Source organism: Semicossyphus pulcher, unplaced genomic scaffold (assembly GCF_022749685.1).
Source record: "Semicossyphus pulcher isolate SPU_LCO1_2020_fin unplaced genomic scaffold, fSemPul1.0.p SCAF_18, whole genome shotgun sequence".
Lineage (NCBI taxonomy): Eukaryota > Metazoa > Chordata > Actinopteri > Labriformes > Labridae > Semicossyphus > Semicossyphus pulcher.
The window spans coordinates 15950841-15977474 of record NW_027211691.1 but is presented as its reverse complement, the minus strand read 5'-3'; the positions used below and the strand labels follow the sequence as shown (position 1 = coordinate 15977474).

At 42.8% G+C, this 26634-nt stretch overlaps 2 protein-coding genes across 2 annotated transcripts in view; both read right to left on the bottom strand.

The window, feature by feature from the left end:
* Nucleotides 1–7442, bottom strand: part of map3k22 (mitogen-activated protein kinase kinase kinase 22) — a 40119-nt gene extending 32677 nt beyond the window's left edge. Inside the window, exon 1 of the mRNA XM_069667158.1 lies at nt 7104–7442. The gene's annotated coding sequence lies outside the window, so the exon portion shown is untranslated. The remainder of the gene's footprint in view (nt 1–7103) is intronic.
* Nucleotides 7443–10689: 3247 nt separating this feature from the next.
* dlec1 (DLEC1 cilia and flagella associated protein) lies at nt 10690–24564 on the bottom strand. Its single transcript, XM_069667645.1, has 38 exons — nt 24481–24564; nt 24255–24395; nt 23993–24149; nt 23770–23883; nt 23501–23685; nt 23167–23390; nt 22613–22697; nt 22427–22514; nt 21983–22156; nt 21754–21890; nt 21513–21608; nt 21231–21321; nt 20285–20447; nt 19938–20130; nt 19772–19848; nt 19440–19602; nt 19250–19346; nt 19003–19133; nt 18166–18327; nt 17959–18089; nt 17608–17758; nt 16863–16979; nt 16602–16726; nt 15921–16097; nt 15772–15839; nt 15542–15693; nt 15340–15455; nt 15186–15256; nt 13465–13652; nt 13276–13374; nt 13074–13196; nt 12875–12969; nt 12622–12712; nt 12323–12520; nt 11530–11691; nt 11281–11437; nt 10893–10992; nt 10690–10804 (listed from the first exon to the last, which is right to left on the bottom strand). The coding sequence occupies exons 1-38, from the start codon at nt 24562–24564 to the stop codon at nt 10690–10692; spliced, it is 4998 nt and encodes a 1665-aa protein (XP_069523746.1).
* Nucleotides 24565–26634: the final 2070 nt, after the last annotated feature.

The following is a 26634-nucleotide window of genomic DNA, read 5'->3' as shown; positions in this document are numbered from 1 at the left end:
GACAATTGATGAGGTCACATATAATTTGTCACAGGCATGGTATAATCAAGAGACATTGAGCTGGTCACAATACCCTGTGGTCTGCTGTCCCAACACAGACAGGAAGTGAAGTGTGATTAGTGAGTCTCGGATATTTGGGTGACTTACTCTTTTTAAAAGGTCAGTGGCGGGGGTGTCCTATCCGCTGAACTCTCGCCAAAACTCTGCAGCGGACCAAATGAGTCACAAGCACTACGAAGGCTGATTCTGGGAAGCAAGACAATACATGTCCTCCTGCACTGTGAGCGAGCTGGGGGACACACTTGAGGATTTTTGCGTGGTGGTGGGAGTGCGTGGGCAGGAAAATGTCTCTCCATGTGGGGCCGCAGGACTCATTTATCATAACGTTAGCTCCCCTTGCTTTTGCTCACAGGAGTTCATGCTGAGATGAGATCCAAGCTTTTCAAAGGGACACATGGCTTAACAGCTCTTTCCTACAAGACAACAAGAGGATACTTCCCCTCACATGGCACTAAATCTATGCTTCATTTCAAACAAAGGAATTTCCTCTTTGATGGCATGCCATTATTTACACATTTTCATCTTTGTCTCAACTAAATGCATGCACATTAGAGGAACTACACTGGAGGGGTATTATTCAATTATTTACCTCCTTCTCTTTCTTATTTAGAGCACCATGGATTTTTTTACATGATGTGTTTTGTCCAACCAACTGCCCACAAAACAAGTACAATCCATTAAACAGCAAATCCTTCAAAACAAAATCTAGGACTCTGAAGTGTTTGGGATTTTTAGCCCTCTATGTTCTAGGAATGGTTAATTGGTTGGTTGGTTCAACACGGTGTTCGAGAGATGGTAGAAATATCGCAAAATATATCGTATCAACTGCGGTAGGTTTTTGTCCAGACATTCATGGTCCCTAGAGAATTAAGGCTTCCACCTTTGGTTGTCCACTTACTTTCCATTTGATGCCACCTGCAAAGTTCCCATGTCCCACGTCCAGCTAAATGTCTTCACATCTTGCATTGGCACAAAATGTTGTGCAGACACTCAGATTCTCAGAGGATATACCCAAACATCTTAGGTGATCCCCTTGTTGGTCATCTAGCACCATTAGTTTGGAATTGTAATTTGCCTTACACCTCGGTGTTTGGCCGATACCAACACAACTAATGACATTCCCATGAGCTGTACTTTCTGGCTCTTCGTCAGGTACAGAGGCATCAAGCTAACTTGGGTGTGTGTCACTGAATAAATAGTCGAGTCCGTCCTTTGGGCGTAGCTTAAACCACAGAATCAGAGCACATCTCCAGGGCAGACTCGAAAAATATGGTACCATGCAAGCCAGCATAGTTTACCTGCAGTCCTGTCCTTGTGTAAAAACAAAAAATATATACCATCATTTGATATTATTGACATTGTGGGCATGTTAGCATTCTTACGTATACTTAAGTGCCTAAGTAAACTCTCAGAGAGCTGCTAGCATGGCTGTAGTACCTTAGTCATGTTTAATGGAGTCTAAAAAAGTTTGGTAGGAAGCATGCACTATTCCCTTAAGTCATATATCAACAAAGCGCCCTTTTAATAAATTTGCCCATAAAATGTCAGGAAAATGGTGAAAATATGAATTGAATTACCCAGAGTCCAAGAAAACAACCTTAAAACTTCTTGTTTTATTCTACCAACAGGCCAAATATAGCCTACTAAGTTTACAACAGTGTAAAAAGGAGATCTGGAACCATGTGAGTTAATAGCAATTGAGGATAGTTGATAAATTACTTTAATTATTAATCAATCCTGAGTTTAAGTGGTGGTTAAATTACTTCAGTTTTAACCAATACAACTCCAAGGAGGCACAGTCGTCGTATAAGAAAGTAGTTGGTAGATTCATGGCCCAAAGGGGGATATAAATAGTGGAGCTGGATGTCCTATGTTAACTCAGTCTATTAGAACCAATCAGACTCCTGTGTAAGAGGATCCTCCTCAGTGAAAGTGATGGCTCTATTAGCTCACAGATAAGTAGATCTGTCTGCTATTATCACCAGCCACACAACACTGGCTAAAAATAGCAAAAAGGAGTCATTCTCCTGCCATCCACGATATATATCCACTTCCCTGATCAGTAGAACCATACTCTCCCGTCCAAGAGGAATCCAAGCCCAATCTGTAAAGTAAGCTGTCCGTTTCCATTATGCGGTGACATGCTATTACAAGCACATTCATTCATTGTGTTTCTCCACCCAAATGCATCCATGCAGAGACTGAAGCTCATAGTCTTAAACCTATTTTACGAGACAGAATGTCAAACAGCTGTGGTTCAGGAAGATACAAGACAGTATTTATGCTTTGCCACTAAAGGTTTGTCCATGAAAGGCATCTCGGTTTTGGGATTTTGATTCTCAAGAGGCTGAGTGAGTGTGACAATGAAAAATCCAAAAGCAATTTCATGATTTAATTTCAAGTCCCCCCCTGTCGATTCCACTTAACATCCCTGCACAAACTACAAACCGGCCTTGCTTCTTTATTCATGCAGTCACATTTGAATGCATCAAATACAATCTGAATCAAGGATGCCTGACTGGTTACAGCATTTCACGGAACACTTTACACAAACTTGTCCTCAGTGTTTTCGTGTCTACCCGGCTGTCCTTGCAGGGCCGCTGATGGCATTGTCCTTGCGGTCAGACAAGCCATGCAGACAAAGCTCAATCAGGACAACTTCCTCTGGGTTTCTGGAGAGGGGGGTGGGCTGGACTTTACCGCATTCTCAGAGATAAACAAAGGCGACCCAGACTGACTTCGGAAAACAGTCAAAGACCACTTCAATGTCTCCACATTTTGTTCTGCTATACGCTTAACTTCAGTGATAAAAGTTGTATATTTTTCCTCTATATGCCCTCAGAAGAAAGCCCATTTATACAAAGCAATAGCATGTTGTACCTTATTAAAGTTTATAAAAAAAGACTTGATATTCCATGTTGTAACCACTCTTTTTTTTCAGTATTGAACTTACTGCTTGACGTCATCTTGGGTGTGCCGCAACCAGTGTTGCACACCTGTATTTGTGCAGTGTCAGAGTTTCTTCACTGCATGTGAGCTCAAGCTCTGTCACATTGTTTAGAAAGTGTTTGAAACTGTGATCATGACGTAGATTCACAGTTTCTCACTCCAGAAATGTTACAACTTTGGCAAGCTGGGTGGTTATTCATTCGGCAAAGTCTAACTCATTAATTTCCTCAAGAATACCAATCATTTAATCAGTTTTTATCTATATAGAACCAAGACACAACAAAAGTTATCTCCTGACACATATAGAGCAGGTCGAGACCGTACCGAGACCAAACACTCAACCTCTAATTTCTCATTTTAAACTTCTTTTAACAGACAGAACCCTCGAGCAGAATCGGACTCATGAACAGCCATCTGCCGAGACCAGATATCTGTCTTAAGCCGGTTTCAGCAAGTCAAAAAAACCTACTAACACCCGCTAACACACTGCTTTTTTGCTTAGTGGGAAAGGTTTCAATTGGGATTTAGACCCGGGTCAAATGACTCTGCAGAAGACCAGGGTATTTATCGCCTCGGCTCCGATCGGGAACACAAAACCCGTGGTGACACGCTAAATTCTGCCTCTTTCCGGCGCGATGCTATGCTCCGTCGGTAACTTCTGCGACTCCTCGTCATCTCAGCTACAAATTCCGCCCGTCCCCTTCCAAGCAGCGCTCGAACATTGCTCCAAATTTGTCGGCACCGAGTTTTATAAATAGGCTGAATGAGATACATTAAAGACTTAACCACCGTAACATCTTCACAGTTTACTAACCCTATCTCCGGCACGTTTGGGACGTCAGACGGTGATGCAGCAGAAAAAAAACTGAAAGGAGTATACTCCACTGGCGATGGGAAAAGAGAAAATCGGAATATATAAGCAGGTATTCCTGGGTCTGAAAAACCTGCGTCGATGCGCTAATTTCGGTAAGAAAGGGGAAGTATTCCCAACTCTGCAGAGAAGAAAGATCCTGCCTAATACTACCTTTCTTCACCATAGGCATGTTACAATGCAGGTGGCTGTTTTTTGAGGTTTGAGTCTGATACTGTGCGGTGCTTGGCAATCAGGACAAATAGCTCAATTTCTTGTCTTTTCAGACTAGACAATCTTCTTCCTCTCGTGTCCAGGCTCCTCTCTTCCATCTGACCAATTCTAAGAGGGCTTCCTTTGGTTTTCTTTTAGTAAGAGCGGATTCTTTCTAGTTTTCTATCTCCCTCAAAGCTCTGATTGATGTGACAAGTGCTGGAGAGACAGTTGCCCTTCTACTCAGTTCTTCCATCTCTGAAACACTGGGACACAATGGGACGTTTTCCATTATGTCCCAAAATGATGGAGCTCAGTAGAGTCCAGCTATAGCTTTCGGTGATATGTCAAACTTTAAATGGTTTTTGTTCCTGTCTCTGGCTCCATGCCTCAACATGATGTTATCCACAGAGACTTCCTTTGAATACATCGCTCAGCTTTGGCATGGATGGGGCCTTCATTTATTGATTCTAGTGAACCGAAGTAGTTTGAAGTAGTAAATGTTTGCTTTGTGATTACGGGTTAGTGTGTATTGACCGATTGAAGTTATGGCACTAAAAATCGACAGATTGGGGAGAAAGATGTCAAAACTAAAAGCAACAATGACCGGGAAGTCCTGACTTTTAGTCCTGTGAAGGGATCAATCCCCAAAAGTGCCTAGATCCTACAATTTCCACAAGGCAATCAATAGAAATTTTCTGTTCTCCTCAATGGGTAAACCCCCGTTTCTTTCAAGCTCAACGCCTTTGTCAAAAAAGCTTTCTGTAATGTGTCAAAATGAAGAGGTTTTGACTCCCCGCCTACTTTGCACAGTAATACAAAAGTATCTAATAATGCTGTGTCAAGCTAAGACGGTATGACTCGTCCTCACACCTCATGACAAACTTGTTGTGCTTTCTAGTAACCAGGCAACAACCACAGGAGGGTTCCAAGGGAAGAAAAGTCGCCTTCTTACATGAGTCACAGGGACCTTTCACCTCCAGCCCCTCTGGTCAGTGGGCGTCTGGCAAGTGTTCAGGCTTCTGTGAATTGGAAGGCATGACTTCACACTCCTCACTGAAGGGACAGAGTGGAGGAAGAAGAGGTCATGTTCCCTCTGATTAGGACTCTCAGCTAATGACTCGCAAAAAAAACGAGCCAGCGTGAAAATTGTCCTGAGAGTTGACAGCAGGATGTTAAGGAGAGTTAATGGATGAACGATGCTTTCTAATAAGTGGGCTGCTGGGAAATAGAGCCTGCATGAGCCAACTCTAGAGTACATGACATGTACAAAAAAATAGTCCCTTAGAACTGTTTCCTTTGCAACAGTAAACTTCCTGTGAAGCCTCCTCAAAATTAGCTGCTAAAACTCAGATTTAAACGGACATTTCAATTGATGGAGAGGTGAGTTAAGTTTATTGGACTTCTTTTGGGGAATTGATTAAAGTTTAAAGTGAAAAGTTGATCAAAGTTAGTCCTTCTGTCTGTAGCCCTTTTTAAACTGCGGTTCCGTCTCAGTGCAGTAACGAAGCTCCACCATCATGCAGCCTTTGTGATTTCACATTGGACCAAGCTACGTCGACATTAAGCCACCCCATTGTGTGTTTTTACATAGCGTTCCGGCGTTGCGGAAGCAAAACGTGCGCGAGCTGTAAACAAACACACACACGGCGCTGTTCCGCCCTGCCTGGCTCCGCTGTTTACACAGTTGCCGTTTCGCCTCTGTTACTACCTCCGATGCTCAGAGGCCGAATGACTTTGCCGCCCCATTCTGCCGCCGTGCGTTAAACATAGAAGACCAGCGCAGCGGTCTGCTGTAGAGAAATAACAGACCTTAGAATGCCGTAATTGGCCAATCAGAATCGCGTATTTAACACAGCCGTGTCATGAAATTTTATAACGCTCCTTTTAAGAGTGACAACACAGACAACCAATGCTTTCTCAAAACTTTTTATCAGGATGAAATGAGGCACCTTGAAACTCCTTCAACACACAAAAACAGTATTGACTTCGCAACATCCTCTTGTTCAGACCCCTTTCCTCTTTAGTCCCATCACAACACAATTAGTAGCTGATCTCCTCTGTCTCTAACTTGCATTTTCGCTGTGGGATCCAGTCCAGTTATCAGCCAAATGGATTGTTTTCCTTTAGGCACACCAACGATATCTGTGGGCGGTTTCCACTTGACAGTTTGACTCTCACTTTAAGGCCATTTCGGAGCCGCCAATGTGCTGATAAACTCATCAGTCAGTTTGCTGCTCAGACTCCTGCGAGTGTCGTTCACATTGATTTGATTTGATGAACACGATGGCCTCATTAAAATCTAATTTGGAGGGTTGTCCCAGAGGTCTGCCTTCGCAGGAATAAGCGGTGAGATCTGTATGAAGCTCTTCAGCATCCTCACACTGGAAAGACAGTTTGGACTCAGAAGAGACTTTGAAAGTGCATGCATGAAAACATGCAGCAGATCGGGAAACTTTGAAGGACTTTTCAAGATAAGAGTTGAGGATTCCTGCTTTCAAGGAAATGTAAATCACAAAGGCTTGGAGTCACAGTAGAGAAAAAAGACCATGAATGAGTCTACAAGCACATGATGACAGTGACTTTCCAGAAATCACACACACCCCCAGACATGCAGTGTATGCTTCACTGATGAAGAAGGATATTTTGCACTGGCAACAGCCACTGACAACACATTTTAACCATTTAATCTAGCAAATAAATGTGCAATTATGCGCAAAATATATGTTCTTACAACAGAAATTGTGCTGGTAATAAACCAGTACTTATCTAATTTTAAGAAACACTTGAATATGTTAAACATACAATTAAATATTTTGGGGGTTTTCAAAGTAAGAGTTCCACTTGCAAGAAACATGCTGCACATGCCTGGTTTGATAACACTGGAAATGTGAACAAGAGTTACTAGCTGCAAGTCCATTTCAAATTCCTGGCATTTCTTTTGCCATAAACAGGAAATAACAGTCTAAAAGCCGTGATCTCAGTAACTGGCACCAAACAAATGGAGAAATAATCTAGACTGGATTCTTACCTTGTTATCTATTAGTCTCCATGTTTTGTTGAAGCTGCAGGATTTGTGAATATGAACTAACAGGCGAGTTTAAGTTATGACAGATAAACGACAGGAAGAGCGAAAAAAAATCCCAACAGATGCAGAGGAAAAAATGTTCCCCAAAACAGTGTGTTCTGATATCCGGAAACTGCCTCTGTGCTGAAGCGCAGAAATTACAAACACAAGCTGCGTTCAGGCAGAAAGATGTCCTCTTCTCCCGCGTGCATAATCCAGAGCTGTGTTTACAGACAGGAAGAAACTGCACTGTGTTTGAGAGGAAAGTTTTTTTAGTCACCCTGCTCCTCGCTTGTCTCCACACGCACTACAGGAGAAGGAGCTGAGTTTTCCCCTCGAGCTGCGCCTCTGATGTCAGCAGCAACGTGAGCTCCAGGAAGTGGTGACGCTCTCCGGTGGTGCGTTTCCAAGGCGGCGGCGGGAAACGGGAGGAAGTACCGCCCCCTTGTGGACCCCGGGAGTGCGTACAACAGCTGCTTCAAATGCCTGTTTTTTATTCACAGTTTTTCTTGTAGTTGGGACAAAAACATGATATTAAAATATTTACGGAAGTCAAAAACAGTGGGAAATGCACTCATGCACTTAATAACTGTACTAACTGTATTAGCAGAGAAAAAGATATTTACATGCCATAACTTCACATTATGTTTTGCTTTAAAACCTTGAATAATGTAATAACATTAAACACAATTAAACACGTGTATTGCACCTTTTATTTATATGTTTAATCTATCTTGTATAAATCAATAAATAATGTTGTGGGATGAACTCTTATTACAGCAAAAAACCAAAACTATGCAAAAAATAGTTGTTTTGGTTTATATAGGCTCTATTTCTTATTGTTATTGTTCTTACTTAGTGTCCATAGAAGGATTTAAAAAGATAGGACCCCATGGGAAATTCATAAGCTTTAAGAGTTCGGCTGAAGCACACGTTCTGTAGATCAAAGAACATTATTTCCTTTCTCTGTTGTGAGGACACACACCTGTTATCTGTTACCTAATGAGACTGTATTTACATCCCTGCAGCTGTTAGAAGTTTTGCTTGAACACAGTAAATCTGAAAGTTTTGATCTCAGCCACAGTATGTGTAAGCTGTTTGATGGAGTGATCATCAGTGCTTCACAAAGTGGTAAACGCTTCTCATTAGTGCAGCCACAGAGTGTGCGTGTGTGTGTTTGTGTGACTGCTCTTGTCTTCATCCCTGCGGGTTTCTGTGCCTCTTCTGTCAACAGACAGAGCTCTTCTTGGCACAGTTTAAGCAGCCAAAATGGTCCACGAATTACTCACTGCTCACTAAATTAACCACAATTTCCTCGTTTTACTGAATCTGCAGGAGCGATTAGGAACTCAGGAAGAAGACCTTGTTTGTGGGGGAGAAACCCGTAACGACTCGGTACGGAGACAGAGGAGTGCCATAAAAAAAAAGATTTAAAAAAAAAAAGAAAATGCATGTGAAATATAAAGACAAATAAAATATAAATAAAACAATTATTTATAAATATTTTCATTTATTCGTTTTCTGTATTTTTTTTTAGAAAATGTATCTGTTTATATAATGCATATAAATTGGTCCTTTTTTCCATGTATTTATTTTTTTAATTATTATTTATTTATATCTTTTAATATAATGTCAATAAAAAATAAAGGGATAAAAATAATTGAAAGTGAAATTAAATAAATGACAGTTTTATTCTCTTTTATTACTCTTTATATTTCCAGGTTTCATTTACTCATCTGTATATCCCTTTGGTTTAGTATTTTTTGGCACTCCTCTGACTCCATAGCACACAGGTCACATCTGGAGACAACAACAATCATCCTGGCAGCGTAGAAAGCATCAGCCTGTTAGAAAAGATGGCTACCTGTGGACCACAGGTATTAATAAATGGAGTTGAAATGTAAACCTCGGGTCATCCTGTCTCCTCTCTTATGCATAATAGAGCAGACTATGAGAATAACAAATGTTGTACTGACCTTGTCTGCAGCATTGCACTCTTCAGATTAGTTCCACACAGCACTGTTTTATTGTGATCAGACATGCCCTCGCTCTGTGTAAGACTGCCGGAGTGCAATGAATATCAAGTGGACATTTGCATCTCTCAGTGGATTTTTAGTGCTTGTGGATGCCTGTATCGCTGAACTGTGCTGTAGACAAGCGCCACAGGCGGCTGTTATGAACATTAACAGGCGTGTGGGTGTGTTTTTTTCTGCAGCACCACTTTAGAGTGTTTTGGAGAGATTTGGGGTCTCCGGAGAAAAGAAAAGTAATCAGTTTCCTGACGTTGTGTAAACGGGTATTTAGACCACAAAGCGTGAAAGGGATTGTATTGTGTCATGACATCTGTTTGTTTTTCTGACTGTTGTTGCGAACAAAGTGTGAACTGAGTGTCTACTGATCCCACTCGTGATTGATGTGAATTTAAACTTCCTGAATGACCTCTTTCGTAATGCTGGAATCAACACATGAATGAATCACAGTAAATCTCAGCCAGGTGAGGGATGGAGGAGCACCTGTGCCGACTGGTTGTGCGTCTCCACTCAAAGCGTTTTGTTCCCCCTCATGTTTTGTGTATTGACCCAGCCGCTGCCTTCCCTCTGTGTCTTGTTATCCTTCTCCGTTTTGATCTTTATGCTTTGCTAAAAAGGTCTTCTAAAAAAATCCATTTGCCCCCCTCAGGGCGAACTGCGGCTCAAATCGACTTGTTGGAAATCAATGAGGCCTTTAGCAGTCAGGTGAGCTCCACGGAAAGAGCTAAAAATACTGGGGATTCTTTTTTACCGATCAAACTTTACACTTTTCAGTAAATGTTGGATTTCCTGTGGGCAAAGCTGAGAGTCCCAGCGGAGAATCCCAAAACTGCCAGAGAGCTGCTGATCATTTCTCAAAGGAGTACGAGACGTGTTTGATGGAGGCTCATTAGAAAAATGCATCAATGATCAAACAGGCTTTCCAAGGATTTATCTCCTGTGGTTTGTCCGTTCTGAATATTACAAATCAAGTCTTGCTACTTTACAGAGATGACAGAGAGTGCTTCAGAAACAATACTGCCAATATTATACCTTAGTTGGTTGTTTATCTACAGAGATGTAGAGTTTAAGTGTAAGGATCTTATGGGGGCTGCATGGTCATGTAGTGGTTAGCGCTGTAGCCTCACAGCTAGAAAGTTCCTGGTTTGAATCCCGATTTGGACGTTAACTTTTTTTTTTTTTTAAATTGTGCAAGGGATTTTGTTTCCTGCCGGGGCCGCCCCCAGACCCTTTCTGTGTGTAGTTTGCATGTTCTTGCCAAATGACAGGGCTATACAAGCTGACTGGATAATGGATGGATGGATGAATACCAGTAACAAGTTCATATGGTACTAATACTTATTTAATTTACTGAAAAATGTGCCAGTAAGGGAATAAAGAAGTAATACTTAAGGAAAATGACAGAGACCTGATAGTTTTTCTTAATATTTATTTGCATTCTTACAAAAGGACTATAAATAAACATGAAAGCAGGCTAATCAGACGGTGGTGTCTGTGTGACTGTGATGTTGAAACAGTGTTCAGTTCAACCTGTAAACCTCATCAAAGGATCCTGTTCCCTGGAGCTGCAGAGAGAGGGGGGTCTTCACCAGAGGAGACCGGATTACTACACTGGCGCTGAACTCTCTGTCCTCACTGTAACACAAAATTGTTTTGAGATATGGAAGCAGTTTTTCCCCTGTGTGGACATAATTATAGTTGACTGTGGGTTCTTTTTTCTTACCTGGGAGTGAAGCTGATCTGAAGACACTGACGGCAGCTGTTGACATGCTTCTTGCACTTGAGGAGCCCAAAGTCTGGTGTCGCTCTGAATACATCCGACTCTGCACACGCACGTACAATGAAACACACAGACGTATGGGCCAATTAGAGTTTGCCAACAATATACATTTAAATAGCATTTGATGTATTCGATTTTAATGACGTTGGAAGAGCTCCAAACTGGTCCTAATAAGCAACAAGAGTCAAACGACTTCCTTTTGTTACAGAAAATAATGAGGTAGGCCAAATACATATAGAATAACCTGCTTACAAAGTGCTGTATGAGTAAAAGAACGTGTTAAAGCCACGTTTTGCATTAATTAAAGACCAAAAGAAACTCCAGAGCCAACTGTTACCTATAACTGATTTCCAGTAAGTGTTGGCTCCATAGCTGTAGAGGTCTACCATGACTGTCTGTGTCTGTCCCACATAGCAGAACCCAAAGTTGATGCTGTCAGAGGACAGACGCAGTGTAGCAAGATCCAGATGAGCACAGAGAGGCACCGTCTGAGAGATGAGGAGAAACTTTGTGTGGTCACATTTTTGATTCATCTACAAATGATAATATTGTTTTATTTAATGTCATCTGTCTCACACACCTGCAGGCTGTTGTTGCTGTAGTGAATCAGCAGGTTTTGCTGGAACTTTAGCTTCCTCTGCCCACTTTTACTGCTAATCAGCGTCACCCCAAGAGGGAGTTCTTTATCCGCCCGGTCTGCATGCTCCAGGAGGGACAGGGAGCAGTGGAAGGCCACCTTCACCTGGTAGAAAAGGAGAGAAAATAGTGTGACTTAAAGGGCCAGTTCACCGATATTCAACCTCAGTCCTATCATGCTGTTACGGGGAGCTAATGTCATTATGGTAGGGAAAAAAAGCTATTTCTCTGAGTGCCTCTGGAGGATGCTATCCGCTTCTCCAATGGGTCCTGGAAAACCAGGGAGCTCACTAAACTACACTTCCTTAAACTAGGACGTCCAGCAAAATCGTCAGGTTTGAAATGTAGTCGCAGACTTGAAGATTTTTTAGACGATCCACCGGTATATTCTCGTTGTATTTCAGATTCTGTACCACTCTGAATCGTTGCCTGCAGTGAAACGGTAGCATTTCACTCCAGCGTCTCTCGCTGGGCCGTTCCTTTCAGAGGGAGGGGCACAATGCATGCTGGGTGTTGTAGGAATGTAGAATGGGCGAAACCACGAGCTGTTTGTACAACTTTTTCCACAGCTGTGGCGCCAATTTCAAATAATATTACTTCTATCGATTACAGAGAACACCAGCTTTGACTGACAGCGTCTTTTTCCAGGGGAGAACTTCTCCTTTAAGTTAACAGAACATTCTTTTGATTACATTTTTCTGCTACCGAACCTACAGTTTTTATTGTCTACATCCCACCTGCATGCTGTGTCGTGGTTGCAGCACCAGAGACTGACTGTCCCCAGTAGGCGGGTGGCTGGAGGTGCTGGTCCGGGCTCGAGGCTGCTGCTTCAGCACTAAAAATGGCGGCTGAGTCTCCAGTCTGAAGTGTAAGGGCATCTCTGAGTTGTTTTGTAGCCGAAGAGTCTGCGTGCTGTCGAATTCACACGCTACCAGCTACGGAGATAAACAACCAATGAGCACAGACACACTGTACACCTTTGGGGTTAATACCTCATACTTAAGCGTCAGTGTGTTGTAGGTTCTTTCCCACAGACCTCCTCCTCTGATTCTCCCAGCGTCAGTAAATCACCGGCGGAGGCTCTGAACTCCAGCACCCCCTCGTCCTCATCGGTCTGCACTAACAGCCTGCAGCGACAGGGAGCCGAGAGGATGATGTGTAACTTAATCAGACCACCTCTGAGCTCCTTTTGCCAAACCTCAGCTCATTTTAATTCAGGAAACATAAATTGAGACGGATGAATTGAGGTTTTTTTCGGGGACATAAATAGCATGATTGTAATTGCTCACAGCGCAGGTTTAACGACTGCTTGTAGATCCATCCTGACAGGCTCCAAATCCAAACCCTGAGCTCTTCTGACTTTACCCGGGACACAGACAGCCGTCTGTAAACACACACGGCATAATCATAAGTGATTTCAGGCAGAATCAGAGTCCCCTTGCTGTTTGCCTTTTCAAGATTTAAGCTTCAGTGTAGCGAGGATGTTACCTCGGAGTCCAGACCCAGGAAGCCCAAAGCCAAACCCACACATGTGGACTCACAGACTGACCCCGAAAGAGTCAAAGGAGTGAAAGAAACGTGGATCGTGCCGCTGCTCTTTGCTGGAATCACCTTGAAATAAAGAGCAGAAGGAATACACATGTTTTATAAGGCCAAGTGGAAGTATGTGGCTACAATGTAATCAACATACTATTTGCTGAGGTGTGATGCAGTATGGGTAATCGGAGAGGTTGCAGGCTTCCTCTTCCTCACTGTGATCCTCAGATTTATATTCAACCTCTTCCCCATCCTGAAAATCAATAAGATTAAGCCCAATGAAGGCATGATCTTTTCCCCAGAGTCATAATGTTTCTGAATGTGTGCTGTTTTGTGTACTCACAGTTACGCTCTGGATTGGGGTGCTTGTTTCCTCCAAGCTTTTTGTTTGAACGTCCCCGTCCTGACTCCCTGATGCTCCACTCGATGCCTCATTGCCATCAGCGTCTCTCAGTGGAAACTCTTCTCCATATCCCACCAGTTTACTGTCATTCCCATCCACGTTGTACGTTTCCCACTCCATGCGAATATCTGCCAGCATAAAAAGATGGAGTAGGTCACTTTAGAAACCCACAGAGGGGGAACTTGTTTGGTTGCTTATACACAGGAATCAATTCAATGCAATCCGCTTATTTTTAAAAAACAATAAAGACATAAAAGCCTGTAAAACACATCACAATACAGTATACAAGAACATAAAAAGAGACCACACAAAAGCCAAGGAATCAAAATTACTTTTAAGATGTAATCAAAGACCTCGAGCGGATATAGACATCCAAGAGGTCAGAAATCTACTGAGGTGCTAACCCATTTAAAGGGGGGGTATTGTGCTAAATTCAGGCTTCATATTTCACCTGTGATAGCTGTGGAGTAGCTTAGCATAATTTACAGTTACATATACTCATCATGTTTCTCACTCTGGTGCTCTGTGCAGGCCCTCATACAGCCTCTGCCTGAAACAACTCAGTCCCTGTCCCTTTAAGAAACCCCGCCCCTACAAGCCCACTTTCTTCTGATTGGCCAGCTCTCCGAATCCTGGAGCTCTCTTCCTTGGAAAAGTAAACACTGATGTCTTTCCTTCGCAGCCAAAGAAAAACTTTCTCCAAGTCATTCTGAACTAACTTGATGAGCAGAGTCGTTGAGGAAAGTGAGCTGCTGGGTGGGTGTGTCCTTTAACTATGCCAGGGGCAGGAAGTTCTGCTCTGTCTCTGGCAGATGCCCAAATATAGAGTTCCTCCACTTTGTGACGTCACAAAGTGAAGCGTCTGGAGAAGTCAGTCTGAAAGCAAGCATTTAAAGCAGCCTGCAGACTGAGACTTTTTTAGGAGGGGATTATTCCAACATACTTTTAACTACAGGTATGAAACTTCACCCACGTTTAGTCTGGACATCCAACATTTTAACATTATATATATGTCTTAAAATGTCAAACAGCATAATACCCCCTCTTTAAGATTTAAAAATGAACAATCAAATCTTAAAATGTAATGAACGAACGGGGATCAAGTCAGAGAGTTTACGGCAGACTACATTAGAGAGACTACCACCCAAACTAAAACATATTCCAAGAGGATATTTGTGTAGCTTACAAATTAAACTGGCCAATTCATTAAAACAATACTCAGTTAATAAATAAAAGCATGATCTTAAGTGATGCACCCAAAACAGGAGCAATAAAACAGCATTACATGTGACAGGAAATCTTCAAAATGATGTCAAAAACACAACCTACATCTCAGATAAAAAGAAAACATCATGTCAATCATAAGTGTCACAGCTATAGGCGGTAAAGGCCCTTTAAATTGTTCTGAAATCGACCAATCATCATTCAGCGTCATTCACCTCGGGCTGCCTTCTTGCGCTAGCTTGTCGCTCAAGTCGTTGTCAAGATTTCAACTTACCATTCCGATATCTCCTGGCGATTCTGGCTCGTACATATAAGTCCGAATAACCGAACCTAGAGCAGCCATGTTTTCTACAACTTTGGAGTGACAGTAGAGTGTGGCCGCTCCGCCACAAGGGGCAGTCAAGAGGGGACAATCTGTGTTCTGTGATTGTACTTACCGAACATGGTAGGATTGTTGATACGAAGAGAACGAGAAACAGTGTCACCTCCACATACATGGGATCCAAACCTAATAATGTGAACATATAAATCCATTATAAAGAAAATAACAATAATGGTGAATTGAATTATAGAAAGGAAAGTGGAACAGACTGTATGTTTGGCCCCTGGGTTTGGTCGTCAGGACGTGGGCCTGTCATTTGGAAGTACAGCGGGCAGCCTTTCACCGTCATCTGCGTGAGAATGAGCGCGGGCTCAAGGTCCCCCACCTGCAGTTGGAGAATTATATTCCAACAATATTCTCCGATGTAAAACAAAACGAAGAGAAGACATATCCCATTGAAAGACATCATACTTTGCATATGAGGTGATCTCTGTATTCCCCCCACATGTCAGTGTAGGCGGTGACGTCCACAGTCCGGCTCTCAAACGGTCCCAGCGTCCCAGAGTCTGGCAGGACAAAGAAAGCCGCACCTTTTCCATGAGCCAGCAGACTGCTCACAAACTCTGCCCAAAGAAGCAGAAATACAGTCAGAATCTGTAAAGTGTGTATTCAGTCTGTTTAAAGTTAAAGCTGAAGCGTACCCTTGTGTGCTTTTTCCTCTAGTTTCTTAGCTTGAATCGAGTGAAGCGGCTTCTTGGCGTATGTGAACCTGCGATTAGAATATGTTTCAGAAGGACAGTAAAGTTTTTCTTTCACCCATTAGGAAAGGTCTGTTAGATGATTCCTTTACCTTTTTTCTGACTTGCTATTTGAGGTGTGGCAGCTGAAATACTCCGCCTGTATGGTGAAAGGGGCAGCGATGGCAGTTTGATTGGTTATAACAAACTGCTTTGTAACAGCTTGTTTCAAGATGACATCATCTCCAAAGTCCAGTAACAGTGTCGATGGGCTCTCATCATCTGTAGAGCTGAAAGCAAAGAACAGCAGCCATATTTTAATCAACACTAGAAGTAGTTGGATGAAAGACTTTAAAGACCCTCATAAAAAATTCCAGAATCTACATAGTCCCCGCCCACAATGCAAATTACCAAACGCCCCCTCAAACGCGAAAACAAAACACGTCTCTGCCATCGTTTAGTGGCAACTTGTTGAAACTTAGCTAGCTTGAAATGTAGTTATTAGTAGCAGTAAGGTTAGTAGTGAGTTTGCGGAAGTGGTTGCCATAGGTTACACATAATGATATGCGTAGCGTCACCCCAGTAACGGGATTGGCTCCGTAGGTTTGTGACGTCTCAAACCTGCCAATGTGAAAACGTGTTGTTCAGCCTGTCCTTGGTACACTGCAGTTTAAAAGCAGACTGCTTATGTTGTCCCTGATATGTCTTGTAGCACATGAACAACACCACATGGAGATGTTTACAAGGTTTAACACTTGATGTTCACTGGAGGGGGGGCTTTAAGACAAGGTTACTACCTGACACGGGGCAGCGAGTAGGACACGCTGAGTTTCTTGGTTTTGGTAGCAACAATGCCAAGAACAAGAGGAGAGCTCATCCCCTGGACCTCACAGAGAGCAGCCACCTCGCTCAGCTCCAGCTGGATACAAAGACCAAAAATATCAACATCAAATTATGGAATATATTTCTAATAGTATTGGTTTGTGTTAGCTGCTAACATCACAGTATAGTGGCCAGTCATAAGAATGTAATGTGTGTTGATAATTGATACTCACATCTGTGTGAGAGATAAAGGTAACTGTGATGTCCATGCTGGCTTTAGGTCCCAGAGTCCCAGAGGAGGGCTCAAAACTGGCTGTACACAGTTCAGCTTGTTTACACTGGAGCTGAGCCTGGTGGGAATATAGTGAAACTAAAATCAACAAGTATTAAGTCTCTTAAAGATTTCCTAATTTTAAGGTATAATAAGTAGGATTTTCCTAGGCCTCTGGGCCTCTATACATGTGTGTTGGTGAGTGTGTGTGCAGACCCCTGTGAGACCCTTCCCTCTGCGTCTATTCTGTTGTTTTGCTTTGCATGGGACGTTTTCAGGAGGGGCGCTGTTGTGGTTCCCTGAGCCAATCACAGTGTATAGGTGAGTGTGGGAGTGGTTCAAATTAGCAACTGGGCCCCATTCAGACCAACGAACATAGCGAAAGAGCGATGCAGAGTTGGCCTTCTTTCAGCTGCTAGCATGCTAGCGCAAAGGTAACCGTGATGCTGTCGGTGTTAGCTCGGCGGGATGGGTGTGTTCTCGCACGTGAGAGTGATAGTGAGCTTCTGGTGACAAAGAGCGCAGGAGGAGGGGCCCAGTTTGAATGTGTTGTTGACAAAATGCAAGGAAAAATCCCACTTATTATACCTATAACTCAATTGTATCCGTAGTAAAGTGTTACTTACTGATAAACAACCTTAAATATTAAACAATTGCATGGGCTTTGTTTCTCAATTACTTCTTAACTGTCGATTAAATGTACACACCATCCAGTTGAAGTTTGAAGGCAGCAGAGTCTGGTTAAAGAGCGTGATGGTCGCCTCGGCAGGAACTCCGATGTAGAGTTCAGACAGGAGCAGCTCACAGGCGAGCAGACGCACCTGAGGAGACTGCACATCTGCTCGCACTGACAGGTGACTGCAACGAAAAACACAGGTGGTGTTATTTGTTCTCAGCAGGACACTGTCACTGAGTAACATCATTATTGTTGTTGAGGCAGGTCCCTCTGTGCCGCTTCACAGCCCCTTAAGCTCCAGCTGACTTTAAATGAAACGCTTATGTAAGGAAAAGTCTTAAAGAGAGGCGCTGGGAAGTTTGATGCAGGTGAGCGTCTTTACCGTCCTGTTCCGTTCTCCACTGTCAGCTCCAGCTCGGTTTCATATCGCTGGCAGAAACGTGGCATGAATATCACATCCACACTGCAGGAGTCCAAGGCGGGCAGCACACCACAGCATGGCTCCACTAAGATCTAAAAACAACAGAGATTCATAAAGATGTTTAAAAAATAAACTTCTATAACTACAAGCCTTGCTCTGTTAGTCTACTAAACACACCTGTGTGTCTCGCTGACTATTATGCTTGTCCTTCAGTGTCCAGTTTGCCTCCAGCTGTGTGATGTTGGTGAGGAGCAGCGTGCTCTGTATCTGCTCCCCGAGCTTCATGAGTCCAAAGTCCACACTGGGCACACTGAGGGTCACTATGGGACCCTAAACAAAATAAAGAAGAAAGAGCGTCAGTTGAAAACTATGAATGTGGAATAATGATACATTTTGTTACGATTTTAGCCATGACATGTGCCTTAAAATTTGGTGTATAAGACGCACTTTTTTTTTTTCATCTAAAAAGTGGGCTGAGTCCTATATACGTGTTTGACCAATATACCAGTATAAAATGCAGAGAGAGGTGTTATTGTGTTATGATATGTTACCTAGACGATGGCGCTATCTGGTTGTTAAGTGGTGACTCCACATTGCAGCATTTAACCGTTTCGGGTCCAAGCCGCTACAACGTCTCCTATTTAAAATATGCCGCAGTGCTAACTTGATTGTTGCTAACCCTTCGTCACAGACATGATCGCCATTGCAGCCGCCACCCTCACAACAATCAATGCCAGCTACCGCTAGCCACATCACCAGTAGCTAGCAGGATTGCTAACTCGACATGGTGAAAACAGATGGTAGGCTGTAACTTGTGTGTGTTTTAAATAAAATTAATTGAAAAAGTGTTGAAATTACTTTTTAGCAATAGTGTTGAAATAACTATATAGCAATGAAAAACCTTTTTCCCTCTGGGATACCCCAAAAACATATATTCCAATGCAACTTATATTCTGGATTTTACGGTAAGTAGTAAATCGTCATGGTGTTCAGATTTGATCTCACCTTAAAAGAGACTTCCACGGCCAACGTGACGGGCTCCTGATGGTGCTCTATGTGGCAAACCAGACTGGTCACAACTCTCTCTGGTTTCCCTCCAGTCACACTCAGGTCGAAATCAAAACACTCGTTCTCCTCTGGATCCAAAAACATGAAAGACAAATCCATCAAAAGAGTCAAAAAAGGAAATACTAATTTTTTTTTATAATTAATGATGCAAATGTAGCAGTCTACATTGGACGGTGTGGCTCACCTATTGTACCAGCAGAGGGCTGTACTTCTATGATGTGGCTGCTGCTGCTCATTGTCTCCCATTGAAAAAAGATGCAGGTTTTGCTGTGGTTCCACATCTGATCCAAACATAAAACAGTAACACAATGATTCCTTTGGAATCTGAAACATTTAAATTATAGTTAACATGAGAGAAAAGTGACTTCAATAACCTTGAATTGTCTGCGGGTGGTCGTGCAAATAAAAATCTCTCCAGGTATAACGACCGCATAAGGGTCCAGTAGGACCTGGTACGGCTCTGTTGACCCTTTGACCTCTATCTCCATGACGATGACATCGCTCACCTTGGAGGCAGTGCGCACAGGTAGACGAACGCTACATTTTTACACAGACAAAAGACACTTTGTGAGATGAAAAGCGTGCTAAAGGAGCTTGTGTTTAGTAAACTTCATGTGTGATGTCAGAGGTCTTTGTGGCTGATGACCTTTGCAGTGTTATTTTTACAGATTAATATTTACAGTACACAAAGTCAGAAGTGCTTTACCCATCTTCACTGAGCACTGGTGGCAGCTCGGGGACATCCCTCAGGACTAAGTGACACACACTGTGGTAATCCTTCAACTAGAGAAAATAGATAACTGAATAAGACAGGAAAACAAATCAACTTGTGAAATAATAAACCCCTGACTCTTGTTTTCAGTCGTGTGTACTTCTTTAGGACAGAAGGTGAACAGAAACTCTGCGTCCTGGCAGGGGGCCAGAACCCCTGTCTTGGGGCTGATGTGGAAAACATCATCTGTGGCCGGGTGAAATTGAATATGAGAGGGCTCAGGGGTTTCCCCTGGAAGCAGAGGAAGCAGGTTGGGCTTCATGATCTGCCAGTGGTAAGGCAGCTCCAAGTGGCTTCAGACACAGAAAGAGAGAGAGAAGAGAGAATGATAGTGTTGAGTTCTTTAGTGTGATATTTCACGATACGGGAAAGCAAACAATTTCTACTTGGTTTAGGGAAAAAATATAGTTATTTGTTGTTTTCGATTAATGAGGGTGTTTGACTCACACATTGTTTCTAATGATGATTTTCTTCTCCTGCACAGAGTGAGGGTTACACGGGCCGAAACGGATAAAGTGCTCTGCAGTCAGGTCGTGCACCTCTCCGACCACAGGACGCTCTTTCTTCCCTGATACAGACACAAGCTCAAGGGCGATCAGCTGGCCCTCACCTGGGAAAATCACATATTATTGGGAAGACAACTGGGATAAAAATCAAGTTATGTACGTTTTACCTCTTGCTGAAAAATTCTTCTAAAAAAATTTTTTTTAAACACTGAGGGGGGAATTCACCAAAACCTGTGCAAATGACACGAAAAGACTGCCTCATTCTCAAAGCACACGCAGAGGGTTGAGTGCACCCCAAAGTGTGCTGCAGAGCAAACAGCATCTCTGTGCTTCGGTGGTGTTTGCGTGTATTTAAATTCGTCATGAGCCTTGTGGCAAAAAGCACCAATTTCACAAACAGCAGTGCTAACAGCAGCTCGCAGTTAGAGTGAAAATATTACCATCAGCAGAGAGTAGGTGGTAACTGCGGCGCCGTATTATAAGAGCTGTCACGCTCTGAGTTTACAGTGATCATGACGACAATTTCACCTTTTGTGTGATCAGAAAATGTATTTGTCTGTAAAACAATCGGATAATAAAATCATTATTATTATAATCGGGAGACCAATAAGTCCAGGGCTGTGCGAGGCTCAACCCCGGCACACGGGCACAGAAGAGCACAGCAGAGACAGGAGGTGCAGACAGCTTCTCTTCACAATCAGACACAAAACGAGCAAACTGCACTCATCTGTGGCGTGTTTGCGCTTGAATATCATTAGTGCAATTTTGCTTAGTGAATCGGACCTTGGGACGGAGCAGATGGCGGGGGCAAATGATGCGCAATTTATGGTGCTATCAGCGGCCGCAATTCAGTCTTAGTGAATTCCTCCCTCAGCTCTTAGACTCACCTTCAATGGAAATGTCTTTCACCTGGCAGTTGTCACATACGACAGTGAAAACCTGACAGCTCCTTTCAGCGGCTGTGGGAAAGAAAACCACCTACGCACACACACACATAAATGAAACACACAAAAAAAATTATAGGTCATAATTTCTACACAAACAGTCAACTGCAAGAAGTAAAAAAGTTATCCTGAGAGGCCATTATACTATTTAAACCATACAAATCTTACTAAACTGTGGTATAATTCAGTCTAATAACACACTTCACACTTTCATAATAGACTCACCTCTACTACAGTGGCCTCTCCAGGCTGCAGCACAAAAAGAGACGGGCTGATTGCAAAGGCTGATTGCTGCTCAGAGAAGAAACTTCTTTCCACAGACTTTATAAAGGAAGAAAGACAGAACACTAGTCAATCCAAAGAAGGTCACCTTTTTGCAACACAAAGATCTAAATATTTTAACTATTGGTGAGCTATTAGTCACCACAAAGAAACACGAAAGACATTGTATCAGAGAGATTTTTACCCTGAGGTTTGAGGCTGGCCACTGGCTCTTTGGGATGATGCAGAAGGTTCCAGCACTATCACCAATATTTTGGCACAGGAACCCGACAAACTGAACTCCTCCAATCACACAGTAACCACAGTCCAGAGCTCTTGGTACTGCAGAATAATTAGAGGGAGACAAATCAACAATGCGTGACACTGATGAGAATAATAACAATGTAATGTTAATAGGTTTTAATGAGACTCACAGGTGAGTACTGGAGGGGGTCGAATGGCTGTGATGTGCACCATCAGCAGGTGTTCAGCCTGGGTCTCCACCACTATGAGGTCCTCGTAGTGTCCCAGGGAGTCTGGAGCGAACCGCACGGTGTACTTACAACTCATCCCTGGTGCAACGACGCCGCCATCACCTGGGAATCTCCCTGGAAAAGCACATACATTTTATAATTTTCCTCTTCATTATTTGAGTGTAGTGCACCTTCTTCTTCAGTGGGTGGTGCTGATGTTCTCGTACAGCAACACGGTAATGCCAAAAACCACGACTGCATTCCAAAGACGTGTGACTTTATTTGTCAAAACTTTCCGGCATTCCTTTCGGATACAGTCACTCACATTTCTCACACTTGTTGATTTCCTCACTTCAGACTGAATGAGGTTTAAAGAGGCCAATCATAACAAAGGGAAACGCTTACCCAGGCCAATAGAGAAGTAAGGAGTGGTAGGAGGGATGAGACGGACGTGACGGCTTGCAGAAGTCAAGTTTATCAGCTCCAGTGTAGTCTGGAAGGGACAGGAAATGTTATTGTGCATCATCTCATTAGAAACACAAGTGGTGGATTTTATGTTTTTTCCCCAAAGTATAAGTCAATAAAACATACCTCATAAACATGGCCCACACTGTACTCAGTAAAAAGCACCTCTGAAGGTTGTGCTAGGAAGACTGGGACGTGATCATCAGTGGAGCTTTAGGGAAGAAAGAGCACAAACACAAAAGCACTGTGTGAGTGCTCTGTCTGTTCTCAGTAAAGACACCCTGACAGGAAGTGGTGAGCTCTGTAACAAGCTAACACTGCCAGCGACAGGAAAAAACACAAAGCAAATATCCACGCCAATGTCCATCAGAGCTGCGCAGCTTCTTGTATTGGTCTGAAGCAGACGTTCACAGATATGTAAACTTCAATGACTGTAGTGATTGTTTTAGTTACGTCTCCTCTCGCCAATCCTCCTCTACTCTGCTGATCCGGAACGTTAAAGTCCATAAAGCCAGGAGTATCAAGTTACATGTCCCTTGCTGCTAGCTCTGATACAAAAGGCGCACTGCTTTTTGCACTGAGGTAAAGGAGACTCATGTTTGCATTGAATACCTAGAGAGATTGTCTAACCTTGGCCTATTGTATTTCGAAAAATGATAACCCATTCAAAGCATGTGTACCTGATCTCTTCCATTCCTTTCCCCACATGTTCTGTCTGCCCCACTTTGGTTCTGGGTCGGATGAGCGATGTTCCACCCTGCTGTGCAATTGGAGGAAGGAAACGAGGATTGCACAGGAAGCTGTGCCGCTCTTTAAGCTTCTGTAGTTGTTCCCATCCTTCAGCCCGATCCACTGCGCTTGGCTCATCCTTCCACTTTGATCTGGGTTTAGTCTTGTTCGGCTTCTGAAACATATTTACAGACTGTTACTGTGTTTTCTCTTAAATGTTCGTGAACTTTCCCTCTTGTTATCTGCCTCTCTAATCAAAAGGGTTGTAGAATTCTGAGTCCTCACCGGCCTGGAAGTTTTGCTCCCCTTTCGGGAATCTGAGCTGGATTCATATGTCAGGCAAAAACCTGACTCATTCATTTCCAGCGTGGCCTTCTCTGGACTGTGAATTAGAGTATAACCATCATCCTGAGGCTCCTGGGACACAGGCATGGTGTAGGCGATGGTGGGTTTGGCAGGATTCGATTTTCCTGAGGGGAACAGGATGTGTGAAATAGTGAACTAAAAACATAACTGTCATTCATAATTAATTAAAAATGAATAGGGTCATGTACTTGCTGCTGGTGCTTCCTTTCGTGGTTTTTGTGTAGCTAAGTAGTCCTCGGGGGAAATCAGGTTGTTCATTTCCAGGAGATTGTTGTCCACACACCGGGAAAAAGCTGATTTGACTGAAAATAGAAATAAGATCAATTAAATCATACTACAACATCTTCCAGATCAGAATTGAAACCGTTTACCTACAAACAGCATTAAACAATCATGACATGTCCATCTCACCTGTAAGAAGGCTCCAATGATCATTAAAGTCGCCCATCTCCCCCTTCATTCTCTCATAGTCCTTGCTTTCTGAGGCTGCAGCTCGAGCTCTGGCCTGAATGATATGACTCTCCACCATGTCAGCCTCTTTTATACACCTGCTGTATTCAGTGTGAGCCTATGTGACTCAAACAAATGTAAAATATGAATACAGATTTATATCACTGTAATGTTTCTTCTGTTGACATTGAGTTGTGAAGCACGCAGCATGTTGTAGTGTTACCTGTTGAAGCTCTTTAACATATCTGTCATGGTAGCTGCTTCGTTCATTCTTTGACTTGATGAGGCTGGACAAAGTGTCTTTCCCTATTATCTCTTTGGTATAAAGGTCCTTGAAAATGCTTGCTAACACATGAGAGATGTCCTAATATACAAGAAACAAAAAGCAGTTGTAATATGTAGTGTAACAAAGTGATATTGGCATTTATTAACGAGCAGGTGTCCGTTACCTGTGTCTTTCCTGATGCGGGTCTGTGACTGTTCACACACGGATCAAACCGTGATGTTTTCCTCGTCTCTGTTTCTTCCAGCATCGTACAGACGCAATAAAACCTTATTACTGTAGCTAACGTTCAACGTTTCATTAGCGAAACAGCTAGCTAATTAGTTAGCGTTAGCACGATAAATTTAGCACGTCTTTTAGCACGTAAAGGCGACGTCAAAGCGGAAACAGACGTATATAATTAGCAAGACGAGATTCAGGAATCAGTTACCTCGCAAAACATACACATAACTTACACAAAGACGTCATGAAATGAACTTATTGCTGCTCTTCTGCCATATTTGTGTACCTGTGGTTGCCATAGCGACAGCCGAAGTTACTTCCGCTTTAGCGCTCCAGAAAGGAAATCACAGTACCCGAAACACTCATTGTAATTCTTATTCATTATATTCTTTATTTTTTCTATATTTTCACTGATTCATACACACTCTGTTGTCCTTGTATTAGATAGGCAGTCATGTTCACCTCTTAATGTTGTTCTAAACGTTCTAAAAGCCTTGTCCTGAAACAAGCTGGTGTTAAAATGCACATAAGCACTCTTTAAACACACATTCTTTTTATAAAAACAGAAGAAGGAACCAAACAGTGAGGAAAAAGAAGCCAACAGGGTTAATGTGACAATTTTTAAAAAGGCTGACATGATTTAAAAAAGTTACAGGCAGTCCAGCCTGGCCAGCTATCTTTGCAATAGCTAGGTGTACTGCCTGTGGTTTTTATGGATCACTCTCCACACATCTGACAGCTCATGAGCTTCAGTCAGCTGAACCTGTGTGATGAAGCAAGATGAGGCTCCTGGTGATTCATGTCGAAGTCTGGCTTCTCTGACACATCAGGACGACAGGTATAACGATCCAGTCTTTTTCCTGTTGTGTCGTCTGACTGCGTTGTTATACCTGTTGTCCTGATATGTGTTGAAAACATGAGTGTAGGGAGGACAGTCTGTAATGTTTACAGTCTGTAAACATAACTGTACTTAAAGGTTGGACATATGTAATAAAATGACTTAATCATTAATGTCATATAGATAAGATAACACTTTATGTATACAATTATAAAAATACAATTATTAAATCCACAAATTTGTACAATGAAGAATTTAAACCACATATCAAGGTGACCGTTATAAGTAAGCATTCAGACGACACATTAGGACGACAGGTATAACGACGCAGTCAGACTACACATTAGGACGACAGGTATAACGACGCAGTCAGACTACACATTAGGACGACAGGTATAACGACGCAGTCAGACGACACATCAGGACGACAGGTAAAACGACGCAGTCAAACATGCAGTCAAACGATGCAGTCAGACGACACATCAGGACGACAGGTATAATGACTCAGTCAGACGACACATTAGGACGACAGGTGTAACGACGCAGTCAGACGACACATCAGTGGAATAAGTATACCTGCAGAGGCAATGCCAACAGGCAAAAACAATCCAATGGGCAAATAGAGAGAGAGAGAGAGAGAGAGAGAGAGATTGCACCAGAAGAAATCACTTCCATAACCTGATGTTATTTATTTTTTACCAACATAATGTACTCATGGCCTACATAAGACTTATAATTAAGCAAGAACCACAGTAAGGAACCTGGTCAGTGACTTTATTTACCAAACAGAATAATTTAAGGGAAACTGGAGGGGGTCGACTGGCTGCAATGGGCACCACCAGCAGGTGTTCAGCCTGGGTCTCCACCAATATGAAGTCCTTGTAGTTGCCCAGGGAGTCTGAGCGAAGCGCACGGTGTACCTACAACTCATCCCTGGAGCAACAACTCTGCCATCACCGGGGAATCTCCCTGCAAAAACACACATTTTATCATTTTCTTCTGCATTATTTGAGTGTAGTTCACCTTCTTCTTCAGTAGGTGGTGCTGATGTTCAAACAAAGTAAAGCAGGATTTCCAAAAACCACGACTGCATTCCATTTATTTGTCAAAACTTTCCGGCATTCCTTTTGGATACAGTCACTCACATTTCTCACACTTGTTGATTTCCTCACTTCAGACTGAATGAGGTTTAAAGAGGCCAATCATAACAAAGGCAAACGCTTACCCAGGCCAATAGAGAAGTAAGGAGTGGCAGGAGGG